At 49.3% G+C, this 13,206-nt stretch overlaps 1 protein-coding gene across 1 annotated transcript in view; it reads left to right on the forward strand.

The window, feature by feature from the left end:
• Nucleotides 1–3,652: 3,652 nt before the first annotated feature.
• Nucleotides 3,653–13,206, forward strand: part of Gypc (glycophorin C (Gerbich blood group)) — a 35,815-nt gene continuing 26,261 nt past the window's right edge. The window contains exon 1 of the mRNA XM_060377503.1: nt 3,653–3,992. Coding sequence (XP_060233486.1) covers nt 3,953–3,992 — 40 coding nt within the window. The 5' untranslated portion in view covers nt 3,653–3,952. The remainder of the gene's footprint in view (nt 3,993–13,206) is intronic.

Genomic DNA, 13,206 nt, shown 5'->3' on the forward strand with positions numbered 1-13,206 from the left:
TATTCTTGTACTGTTTTCATTCCTGTTGCTGTGATTAAAACAACCTGACAGAAAAATGAGCTTAAGGTTTACTCAGATTACATCCGAGAGCAGTGAGAGGGTGAAGGTATTCATGCTTGGGACTAAGCTAGGCCTCTCCACTGATACAGTCCAGGTCCCCTGTCCACGGACGGATGCTGCCTACGTGAATTAAGGCAATCAAGACAACACTCTATAGATGTCTGTACAAGGCAACCTGATCAAGATGGCTCATTGAAACTTGCTTCCCAGTTGATTCTAGGTCATAGCAAGTTGACAAGTAAACTAGCCCAGATTTCCCAGCCCATCTAATTGCCCAGGATCCCATCTTGATTTCAAGTACTTCAGCTCATTAGCCGTGTGATCTGACATGCATCAACTTATGCCAAGTTTAGACCAATACCCAGCATGGTCAGCAAATGTAAAAGAACCAAAGCACCAAACATTTGAAAGACAGAAGTCCTGAGAGCCTCAGGCACTTCTAATGGCAACAGCAACGGATGCATTTTGGAAAATAGTCTGATGGTATCTGATAAATTCCAGTGGCCTTGGCTGTATCTACAGCAACATCTCTGAGCTGGAATTACCCTAATGAACTCATTCATCAAAACAGGGTTGAAATTTAGGATTTCTTCCCAGACAATTCACTGCCTCCAAAAATAACAATGGTGGAAATCCCCTTCAGAAAGGCTCTTCTGGGGTTGGGGAGAGAGTTTCGTCAGTAAAGTGCTTGCCTTGCCATAAAGGCAGAAGGGCCTGAGTTCAGTACCCAGCACCCGCATGAACGCTGGGTGCGGTGCCACACGCTGGTAATCCAACACTGAGCGGCTCATCGGGGCTTATCATCCAGTTAGTCTAATCCAATCAGCAATATTCTGGCTCAGTGAGATTCACAGAAAAATCCTGTCTCAAAGTGTCTGAAGTGATGACCTCTGCCCTTCATTCACATCTGCATGGAGGAAGGAAAGAAAGAAGGGAGGAAGGAAGGGAGGAAAAAGGGAGTAAGGGAGGGATGAAGGGATGGAGGGGGAAGGAAGGACAGATGGAAGGAAGAAGAAAGGGCCCTCTTCACGTCTGTCTGTCACAGTTGTTCAGGCCTATGCTCCTAGCATCCTGTACCTGGGTTGTAGCTGGGGTCACAGGTGCATTCAGGATCATGCCAGGGTTGTTATATGAGACCTGGGATCCAAATTCATAAGTCCATATGTGTTTTCATAGTTAGCGAGCACTAACCCCAGCCTGTGTGCATCTTTCCGGTTATTTGCTTCTTTTCTTTTTTCATTTTTTTTTTCTTGTAGAAAAGTAATATAGACATCATGTGTTTTTCAGGCATGTCCTGCCTCATGATCATCCAGCTCATCTCTGCAGTGTTCTTCTTTTACTTTCTCGTAGCATTTTATTGGTCCTGTAGTTAACCAGACTCTGGTACTAAATTAAAGCCCTGAAGTCTTCTTGGAGCGTCTGCAGGCCTGGCCACTGCGGCCCGCATCCTGGGGTTCTACCCCCTTCCCACTCTCTGTACAGCACGCTAGTCTATAACTTGCTTTGTGCAAGAGGCAGACACTGTCTTCACATCTCCAGTGGTGCCTTTCTCCTCCTGTCCTAGTCAAGTTATCCCTTAGTCAGAGGTAAGAGTTAAGGTTCAACCTCATCTCTACCTGCCGCCGCTGCCGTCCCCTGCCATCACTTTGAGAGTATTATTTGTTGGGATCTAGCATTGTGTACTATTGATGAGTTCTTGTATACGATGTTTAGTGTTGATTATCAACGTGATCGAATATACAACCACCTGGAGATGGGCTTCTAAGCCTGTGATAGAGTGTCTAGAGGTTAATTTGAGCGAGAAGACTCACCTTATATATGGGTGGCGGCATTCTGTGGGCAAAGGTCCAGAACTGCACAGAAAGGAGACAGCCAGCGAGCTTAGTGCTAGGGCTCGTTGCTCCCTGCATCCTGACTGCTGATGCAATTACCCAGGGGCCTCATGCTCCTGCCACCAACACTTTCTCAGAGAGGGAGCCAAAGTAAACCCTTCCTTCCTTCCTTCCTTCCTTCCTTCCTTCCTTCCTTCCTTCCTTCCTTCCTTCCTTTCTTCCTTCCTTCCTTTCTTCCTTCCCCCATTTCCCTCCCTCCTTCTCTTCCTTCCTTCCTTCCTTCCTTCCTTCCCCTATTTCCCTTCTTCCTTCTCTTCCTTCCTTCCTTTCCTTCTATTTTCCTCCCTCCTTTCCTCCCTCCCTTCTTTCCTCCTCCCTTCCTTCCTCCCTCCCTCCTCCCTCCTTTCCTTTCCTTCCTTCTTTCTTTCTTTCCTTCCTTCCTTCCTTCCTTCCTTAGTTGCTCTTGTCAGGAGTCCTATAACAGCAACAGGACTATAAACCAATGCAACTACCAAGATTCCCCATGACACAATTAATACCAGTATGAAATTTAGTGCCTAAATCCCAAGGTCGACACAGGTCAATTTGACTAACCCTTGGAAATGGCTACAACAATTCCTGAGCATGTCAAAAGCCTTGAACTTACCTCTAACCTTGCTGCAGCGATGCCACCTGTGGGATGACAAAACAGGGGGAAACGTGAGATGAGGATACTTACCCTCACATGGTACTTGGGTACGAGGAGGTCAGAGGTCAGCCTTCGCTGCTGTTCCTTAGGTACCATCCACCTTGATTTTTAAGAGAGAGTTCTTAGTAACCTGGAACTCAGGCCTGCCAGCCAGCTGACTGAAGGAATCTACTTACCTCTACTTGGCCAGTGCTCAGGTTATGCGTGAGCCAGTGCATCTGGCTCTTTTATTTTTTTTTTTTTTATAATTATTTAGGTTAGCATCTGGTGAGAATGGCATCCCTCTCCTGCTCCCTTTCTGCTTCCCCAGTGTAGGTTCCTTCCCTGAGACAACAGACTGTGCCCTCAAGTTACAAGTCAGCAAAAATCCTACTTTATCACAGCACCAGGAAAAGTAACCAAGACACTGAAACTGAACTCTGGTCTTCATGCTTGCAAGGTGACAGCACCGTTTAGACAGTGATACAAGTTAGCAACCATTTCAGGTGCCATAGAAAGGGTAGACGCAGAAGACATTTTTGTATAGTTAACTAGGCCAGAGAAACAAATACAAAATTATCCGTCTTGTACAATCAAAAATGTCATCTCAAAGTAGAGCAGTCCAGTAGCAATTATTAGTGACTAGTGACTGAGCAGAAAATAGAGATTGGGTAGGTGGTACTAAAACAGATTGGTGTACACACACACACACACACACACACACACACGGGGGGGGGGGAGAGAGAGAGAGAGAGAGAGAGAGAGAGAGAGAGAGAGAGAGAGAGCTGGTTATCCCCAAAAGTAAAGGGCGGTAAAGAGTTAAGAATGTTAACTGACACCATCCTTACACAGCCTACGTTATGTCAAATATTTTGCCGTACCCTGTAAATATACGCAGCAGTGAATGCTAATTAAGAGGAATTGTTTTAAAAAGAAGAAATGTTTAGACTGGTTCTGCTTACAAGGCATCTAAGCCAGGCTTGAAAGGCCTGTCTGTCCCTATTTGGACAGTGCCCAGCCAGGCCACTAGGTCTCCTGTGAGACTTTTTCGGTGCTCACACGAGGGTAGTTATAACTGCATGCCCTCTGTCTATCTGAGAGTGGCAGCTGGAAACAGAAACGCGGAGAGCTGTGAGCCCTGAGCGGAAAGTTAGAGCGCAAAAGAAAAACGTTCGGAAGTGGGCGGGTGTGTGTTTAAAAAAAAAAAAAATGGGTGGAAACCTCATGGCCAAGTTGTAGAAAAAAATAGTTTGAAGTGTGCCTATCTTGGGGCGGAGCCCCTCCCTTCTGCTGGCCGCGCGCGGAGTGGGAGCCCCAGGTGCCAGCGAGAGGCCGGGTTCACGGTCCAGAAACTGGGGACCCCCGCCGCCGCAGTGCGCCCTACCGCGTGGCGATGAGCGGCCCCGCCAGCACGCCGCCCCCGGAGCGCCTCGGTGAGTACCGGGGCTGCCCGGGATTCTGGCCTGAGCCGGGCGGTACCGAGCGCGCGGGGGTCCCAGCCTGGGGCTCCGGCCGGGTGGGTGTCCCCGAGTCCAGGGAGGCCACCAGCCCTGCGGTGGCGCGCGGTTTCTTTGTGTGGGGCTTGGGGAGGGTCCGGGACCCCAGGGAGGGAGAGGCCGAGCCTTTAGCAACCAGGCAGGCACCCCCATCCCCCCAGCAAGGCAAGTCGCCACGGTCGGTCAAGTTCGCACCAGGGAGCCTGGGCCAACTCGGGGAAGACTCCTAGAAATTCCAGCAGTTCTTTCAGGCCCGTTGGCCGTGGGACGGGCACAGACCTTGCGGAGTCCGCTCTCCTGGACTCTCTGGGAGTATGAAACGACAAACAAACAAACAAGACTGTCTTTTTTTTTTTTAAACGCTTTAACTTGGTAACAGGAGCAGTGAAGAGTCTCCGGATGTAGGAAGCACTGATGGGCCTCCCCGTCCGAACTGCCTGCCTCTCTGCTTTGGGGCTTTTGCAATCTAAAGTTTTGTTTTTAAAAGAACACGACCACCGTTTATCCATTTTGCCCCTCACCTCGGAGAGTCATTACTCAGAGCCTACGTGGTGTTCGCTAACACAATAATAAGATAATAGAGGATAACAGAGACCCTTTTTTATTTTTTTATTTTTGTTTGAGACATGGTTTTATGTAATCCGGGCGCTAGTCCATAGAATGGGCCAGGCCATGTCCAAAGATGACTTTAAACTTCTGATCGTCCTACCTCCACCTCCAAGGTACTGTGACCGTAGGGACAGGGCACCACACAGCGAGCCTATGCCGTACCAGAGAGGGAACTCAGGGCCCCATGCATGTGAGGCAAACACTGAGCTACACCCCTACTCGGCTCCCACTTTGACAGGTCTTATAAACATAGGTGAGGGGGCTCTTGGGACCCCTGTCTTGTGTAACTTGGGGACAAGCACCTTGTGTTGATGCCGTGTGGTCTGTGACTGTGTGCCCACGCGTGTCACCAGTCCACGCTATCCTGTAGGTTGTGTGTACTGGGGTCATCTCTATGACGTCTCTTAGCCCCAGGCTCAGCATCCACAAAGTGAGAATCGTCTTAGAATACTTCTCCCTGGGCTGTAAGAATGAGACGCATGTAAATACCAGAAAAGTCCAGGCAGAGGTATGCCAGGTGTTTACAAATGTCTAGCGCCCCGAGGCGAACTGTACCAGCGAGTGTGGATCCCAGGGTTCTCGGGCATTAATTTCAACATGTGCCTGACCTGAGTTCCTGTGTGTGGATGCCAGGCACGTGTGTGAGCACATGCTTAGTTAGGGCCTGGGTTAAGAGACAGGAAGTCAGGACTGCTGCATTCATTTCATCTCAGGCCCCAAGGAAGTCCAGGCTGCAGTCGCCGGGGGGCCTGGACAGGGTCACCTGACCCCCTACCCAACAGTTTTCTGAGATTCCCGGTTCAGATCTTGCTTGGCCAATAGGGGAAGACACCTCTCTTCCAGGGCTGTCGGGGTTGCAACCTTTGTTTATATAGTTCTCCGGATTACTTTCCCCATTGCTTTTGTGGCAGGGTCCCTGCCGGGAGACCCCTGGGGCCCTATTTCTTGCCGCTAACTCAGACAGGATGTGTCTGTATCCTGTCTCCATGATGAAGCCATAGCTACTCAGAGCCTGAGGTCGGAGCAGAGAGAATTCACTTCCCCGTGTCAGGTCTGCCCTGACCCAGCAGGGTTCAGGGCTTCTGCTAGGCCTGATTGCCACCGTTATCACCGGCAGTCTGGTGCCTTGCCCTTCGATGAAGGGGTCACGGCTCAATGTAGAGATGCCAGGTTTGGCAGCTTTTATATAGAATCTGCTGTCGCTGGCAGAGGCAGAGAAGGTGACGAGAAGTGCCAAGTGACATTACAACCCAACCCTTGTGCAATCCCTCTAGATGCTGGGGACATTGGGAGTCTCGTGGGGCTGGCACAGCAAGCGCTGGACCTTTCCCAGGGTACCCTTGGTTGGGCAAGCGTTTTAGAGGCTTGCAAAACACTCTGGGAAGCAGAGGTCTATGGGGTAAGAGGCATTCCGTGTGTGTGTGTGTGTGTGTGTGTGTCTGCGTGCGCAGTGGAAGTGGGTAACTGCTTCCACAGTGAGTGGGGAGAGGGAAAGTAAGCTGAGTGGGTTTATCTCTGGGTGGCTGATGCAGCCATCTTTGTAAGTGGAATGTGACCTCTGTGTGATTGTAAGCTTTCAGGGTAAAGTGCCCTGTTCCAGGGTTTAATCTATGAGGTGAATATTTTATATGTTTAAAATGTTAATTACTCAGAAACTGTCCTGAAGGTCATGCCAGTGTGTGTGTGTGTGTGTGTGTGTGTTCATGTTTTTGCATGTGCATCTATTTGTGCAGGCATGCATGCAAGCCAGTGGGTAGCCTCTGCTATCCATTCCTCAGGTGCTGTGCACATTTAGCTTGAGACAGGCCTCTCAGTCCCGAACTCACCGAGCAGGCTAGACTGACTTACTAGTGAGCTGCCAGAATCTACCATCAGTGCTGGGGTTACAAATATGTACTAGCACACCCAGAATTTGCATGTGGACCTTGGTTCTCTCTTGTGTAGCAAGCAGTTTATGGACTGAGCCATCTCTCCAGTCCTACACCAGTTACTAATGTCCATGACTGTTTATGATTATAGCAAATCACCTGCGCGCTTGCTCACTCTCACCATCTCGGCTAAGCTGGTGGGCAGGAAATGTGGTCACTTTGAAATATGTCTCTCTCTAGTTAGGAGAAAGTCTACGCGTGTTTTATGACTCTGATAAGACACGCTGTTACTTTTGGGGGACGAGCCTGCCAGAGCTCAGGCCATCCATCTCTCCGTCTATCTGTCCATGTGTGGTGTCAGACCTGGGCGTTCACTGAGCTTTAGGAGGAATCACAATATCTCAGTGCCTCAGCTTTCTCCTCCCTTGGAGGCAATAGCCACCAACTTCAGAGTATTCACTTGGGGAACAGAAGGGTCCTGGAGCCGTGCCCAGCAGTGCCGGTTTCGGAGAAAGAGAGAAGATGGCTGGCAGATGTGGGTACTCTCAGCTGTCCCCCAGCAGCGGTGGCTAGTATTTCTTGCTTTTGATAGTGTAACAACAGTATTAGTGCTTTTCAGTCAAGCCCTGGTATGGACCTTGCCTGGATCACCCCAGCATGCTTGAAGTAACAGGAATTTGGCCGAAGAAAGGCTGGAGGCTCAGGGAGAACTGCCTGGCTCAGGCTTCCAATCTACTACGTACAAAGCCAGGCTGGGGTCAGAGGCCGTGAGACCTCTGAGACCGCTGAGGTCCACCTGAGTGGGTGTCGGTGCACAGAAAGGCCTGTTGCTAGTGAGCATGTGTAAGGCAAAGGGTTCTGCTCACTGAAAGAACTGCATCTGACTAGCCTAACCAAAGGCCTGTGTGACTGCTGCCTTCCATTCCTCAGCTCCTCAGGCAGGCCTGCGCTCCAGCCACGGTCCGTGAGCACTCACCAACACCCTCTCTCTTTTTCCTGTGGTCAGGCCTGCCCCACTCTGCCTGCACCCTTCCCTGATGGCCCTCATGCCATCTGCCCATGCTGTCTGCCTTTCCAGCTTCACCCTTCCTAACAACCTGTAACCAGTTCCTAGATGTCTGGATACCCTCCCCCGAACACATCTGCTTGTCTGTCAAGGGCTTGTTTGTGTAGTCCAACTCATTAAAAAAGAAAAAAAAAAAAAACCCAGCCTTGGAAGTCATCCACCAAAGCTACAAAGGGAAGACTTTGCAGCCCCAGCGGGCCCTGCATCTGCCCCTTCTAAGGAATCTGACCTCCTGAGTGGCTCTGTGCCCACACCCTCCTGCTTAGGGCCTAGCACAAAGAGCTGTCAAGTGAGCCACTCAGAAACAGGTGGTGACTGTGTAGACCACGCTAAAGCTCAAAGGTGGCACCACTCCAAGGCCAAAAGCCCCTTCACGGGTCTTTGAGAAGTTACCCTGACAGCTCCTAGGCCAGAACTTGGCGAATCCTGAAAGGCCGGCAAATATGACTTCGAAACAAGCAGAGACACCACCAAAGGCATGACATGCTAAGAACACAGCAGCTGAGCTGCACGCTTATCTCCCCCTCCCCCACCACCTCTTCGTTTGGCCTAGTGCTCCCTTTAGAGCCTTATATAGTCTGACCTTCTGGGGGAGTGCTGGCCGCTGCCCTCAGTTTTATAAATTTTAATTTTCGTACATTCTTCTAAAACAATGTTTTTTGTACAGCCCTTTAACCCATGGTAGAGACAGACAATGGCCTCTTTCCCGCCTGCTGGCTAGAGCCCAGACCAAGGTTCTGGATTCCATCTGGGGGTAGGTGGGAACTGGACAAGACCACACACCAGCTGCTGGAAAGCCCTGAACACGGCTAATTCCATGTCACAGGGAGCCCAGAGCGTGGGAAAGGGCCTACTATCCCTTTGACCTCTAACCCTGAGGTCCTTGCTCTTTCTCTTGCCTCAATATCCCACACCCTCACCTCTGTCACCTCTCATTCACCCCTCTCTCTTTCTGTGTGCCTCTCTCCCTGTCTGTCTGTGTGTGTGTGTGTGTGTGTGTGTGTGTGTGTGTGTGGAGGTTGGAAGACAATTTGAGGGAATCAGTTCTCTCCTTTTGCCATGTGGGTTCTATGAGGCTCCAAGTTTAAACTCTCATGCCATCAAGCTGGGAAGCAAATGCCTTTACCCACTGAGCCAACTAGCTGCCCCCCCCCTTGTTTGTGGAGACAAGATCTCTCATTGACCAAGAGCTCACCACTTAGTCTATGCTGACCAGGGAGCCCTAGGAATCCTCTTAACTGCCTCCCTAGGGCTGGAATCACAAGTACCTGCCACCATGCCCTATTTTTTTTTCTTTGCATGGGTTGCGACATTCAAACTGAGGCCCTCGTGCTTGAGCAAGCTACTGGGCCATCTCTCAAGCCCTCTTCACTCATCTCTAAAGCACCATGTAGCACAAATAGATTTTGTTAGCGTGCTAGTGATGAAGAGGTTGGCAGGAGAGTGAGTAGGGTTTGGAATCTGGACCTGTTACAAACCAGCGATGATCTCGGGCACGTCGCTGGGCCTTTTGATGTAACCTTGACTGCCCCGCAAGGACCTGAATGTATTGTACTTTTTTCCTGCTCAGTGATTGCTGTTTTGTTCATGTATTAACAAGGGGTCGACATTGACAAGTTGTATTGAGTCCCAAAATTTTATAGCTAGCCTTTTAGTTAAGGGGATAGCTGACAGTTTTAGCTTTGTGGGGTCTTCTTTCTGCCACCTTTCTCCACCCTTTTCCCACCCCTTCAACCCCCTAACACTAGATATGAGGGGGGAAAAGGATCGAGAAGAAAGATATTCCTGAATAAAATCAAGGATTGGAAAGGGGGAGTCATTATCATTAGAATACTTCCCGCTGATTGGGGGCATCAAGCTCCTTGGGGCAAGTTTGATCTTCACCATCAGGATATCTGGTTTCTTCTTGTTGGTTCTTCTTTGCTCACAACTATTTAACAAACCACAACCAACAGCAACCAACAGCCTACCAGCAGCCCACCACCCCTCTTGAGGGTGCTAGCATTTATACACCCTCTGAAGAGTCCTCAGAATTCCAAATGTCACACAATTGCAGAAACCATCTGCAGCTGGCAAAACCATGCCTCTGCTAGAGCATGAGGCAAATCATAGTCAGCTGCTCTGAGGCAGTCCCGTATCCCACACCCGGTACTTAAAACAAAAACACATTCTTATAATAGTCCAGTGTTTTTCAAAGAAGCCAAAACGACAAAGTTCTCGCTACACTAGGGAATAATAATGATCTGTATATGAAGGATATATTCTGAGTATCAATAGGTAACATAGTTCCTGGACTGGGGTGATAAACCAGTCAGTTAAAATGTTTGCCCTGAAAGCACAAAAATTGTAAGCTTCATCCCCCCAGTGGTCATGTCAAGAAAAGAAAAGAAAAGGTAATACATGGTGGCTTAGACTGGGGAGGTGGGGCTCACTGGCCAGATGGCCTAGCCTGCTGGAAAGTTCTAGATCAATGGGAAACCCTGTCTCAAAAAGCAAAGTGGATGGCACCAGAGAGACAATAGTCAAAGCCAACTATGGCCTCGATGTGCATGTGTGCACATGTGTACCTGTACGCAGCCACACACACAAATAATTTCTCATAATACGACGCCAGATACAAGGTCACGATTGTTCTCAATGGGTGCCTACTCACTCCCCACCACCCCACTTTATCTTTCCTTCCCAGTGTTCCTCTATTTGTCAATTTACTGTAACTTGCCTTCAAGAAAAGAGTACAGACTATTGGGTCCTGCAGAGCCCAGGACAGGGAGGGCCTCCTCACAGTGGCATACCATAGGCATGGCATGACCTGGCATGGCATTCCTCTAAGCCAGGAGTGCAGCCTCCCCACAGTGTCCCCCTCCTGTAGCACACCACAGCATAGCACAGCACTCCCTCTAAGCAAGGGGAGAAGCATCCCAGCATGCTCCTTTATGTTTTCAACAGTCAGCTCAGTGGGGAGTAACTGTCATTCCTCAGGAGGCTGTCACCCCGCCCCTCATTGGCCAGAGTGGACTGTGAGCAACTGTTGGCTCTGCCTCTTAACCCGCCTCTGGTATTTAGGGTACCTCCTAGCCTGTGCTCAGTAAAGGCTCCTCCCTGTTCCTGACCTCAAGGCCCTCTGCCCTTCAGTGTCTTCTCAACCAGCATTTCTCTTTTCTCTGTTCCTCTGTGCTACCCTCTGAGCAGTCCACAGTTATGGCCCAGGCTTTGACTTCCATTTCTCAAAAGGCAGGCCTCTTCCTCCCCTCCTTTCCTCTCCTTCTTTCCCCTTCTACCCTTCTTCTCCCTCCTCCTCCTTTTGGGAATGACCGTTCTGTTCTCTCTCTTCCTGAAGAATGACTCTTCCTCTTTCCCTTCTTCCTCCTCCTGAGGAATGACACTTTTCCCCTCTCCCTCCTTCGCCGTCCCTCCTCTCCCTCTTCATTCTCTTCTCTGTCCTCCTCTTGGTGCCCACACAGCAGGCTCCTGAGGGGCCCTGTGAGGAGAGCCAGGCCATTGCTTTATTGGATTCCTGCCCTGGGGCTGATTTATCCTCTAAATTGCTCTCCTTTCATTTCTGAACAACCTCTCATTTTACGAAAATTAATCTCAGCTATGACTGAAAGTCATGTGTGTCCTTTTTTCTCTTGTCAGTTTCTCAATCTCTCTCTTTTTTTCCCCTCATAAATGCTGTACTTTTCATGACCCTTCCTCCTCCTCCTCTAACCATGACTCAAAGCAGAGCGGAGATAGCGCCTGTGTGCAGCCTAAGTTATCTCATTTCACCCCTCAGCAGCCTATTTTTATCTCCCTTTGCCTGTGATGGCATTGAAACCAGCGAGGTGACGGGGGACTTTACAGACAGCTCTGTCTGGCCCCTCCTTCTCTTTTCCTGTCTCCCTCGCCCACTTCCCACTTCATGAGAGCTTAGAAGGGGGGTTCAGCCAGGCCCGCCCATCCCAGGACACAGGAATTAGAGTTCACAGTGCTGCTAGAGGGAAAAAACAAAACAGAAGGATGAAAATGATACATTAAAGATAAAGGGTAACTTGTCTTTACAGCTGCAAAATATAATATTAAATATTTTTCAGAAAGAAGGTATCCCCAAGAGCAAAGAATTGGGGCCTGTGACCCAAAGGCTCATCCATCCCATACCTAGCTATCTGTCTGCCTGTCTGCCTGTATACCTACCTCTGTACTGCTGTCTCTATCTCATTCTCTTACATTTCTGGCTTCTTTTGTAAACACTTTGTTTGTTACTACTGAATGGAGGGAGAACATGCTACCTCACGTATGTGGAGGTCAGAGGACAACCCTCAAGAGTCAGTTCTGTCCTTATACTGCAGTGAGGCACGGACTCTCTTATTTCTGCCTCTCTGTGTATTAGTCCAGGCTAGCTGGTCCACAAGCCTCCAGGGACGTCACTACTCTGCCTCCTCTATCATCATAAGAGTACTGGGATTACAGATGGGAACCACCACATCTGTCCTTTTGTGGGTCCTGGTGATCTAGACTTTCCTCATCTTCCCAATTTGACAAGCACTTTTGCCTGCAGAGCCGTCTCACCAGCCCTTCCTTTGGCTTCTTAAACCATGAAATAGGGTTACTCGTCGTCTGAAAGTCTGAGAATTGTGGCTCGTTGTTCCAGAAGCCATGGTACTTAGTGAGGTGTTGTAGATCCAGGGATGGACGGTGGCATGTCAGAGGACGCTCTTCAGCTAAGGACTAGTAGAGGGTCCTGATGGACAGTTGAGGACAGTGGTTCTCAGCCTTCCTAGTGCTTTAATACAGTTCCTCATGTTGGAATGACTCCCAGCCCAAAAATTGTTTCATTTTTACTTCATAACTGTAATTTTGCTGATGTTATGAATCATAATGTAAATATCTGATATGTTAATAGCAGATTTGTTATAATATCGGCTGTGTGACTCCCAGAAGGGTCGAGACCCACACATTGAGAACCACTCACTGATCTAGTGGTTTGCATTCATCTAGTAGTGGTCTAGTGTGTTGCTTGCTTTTATTGTTATTTTTTTATTGTGGTTGTATCTGACAAGAAGCCGCTTACTAAAGGAGGAGTTTATTTTGGCTCACAGCGATTGAATCCGTCATGGAAAGGCGTGAGGCATGAGCAGACTAGTCACATTGTTACTGTCGTCAGGAAGCAGGGTAAAAACAGGAAGAGAAAAGGGGCTATAAACCTTAAGGCAGTCCTTCAGCAACCTACTTCTTTCAAGGGTCCACAACCTTCTCAAACAGCACCAGTGAGGGACCAAGAGTCTTCAAACATGCGGGCCTATAGGGGACGTTCACATTTTAACCACCACAACCAGAAATGGGCAAAGCCCAAGGCCAGGACCTCAGCCAAGGCAGACAGGGGAAGGCAGCAATTAGCCCATGGCAAGCCCACACCTTCCAGGAATCACACGCCGCCCTTCATTCAACCACCATGCTGTCTACGTAGAGGTTATTAATTCCAGGTTCCAAATGTGGCACGTGAGGTTCAAAAAGGCCATATCCACCCACCCCACTTCTACCCCCAAGTATGATCAACACTGCAGCCTTCCTCCATGCCAGATGTGTCTCCTCTTCCTCAGAAGAGGTCAGCTGCCACGCTGGGACCTTC

Source organism: Meriones unguiculatus, chromosome 2 (genome assembly GCF_030254825.1).
Source record: "Meriones unguiculatus strain TT.TT164.6M chromosome 2, Bangor_MerUng_6.1, whole genome shotgun sequence".
Lineage (NCBI taxonomy): Eukaryota > Metazoa > Chordata > Mammalia > Rodentia > Muridae > Meriones > Meriones unguiculatus.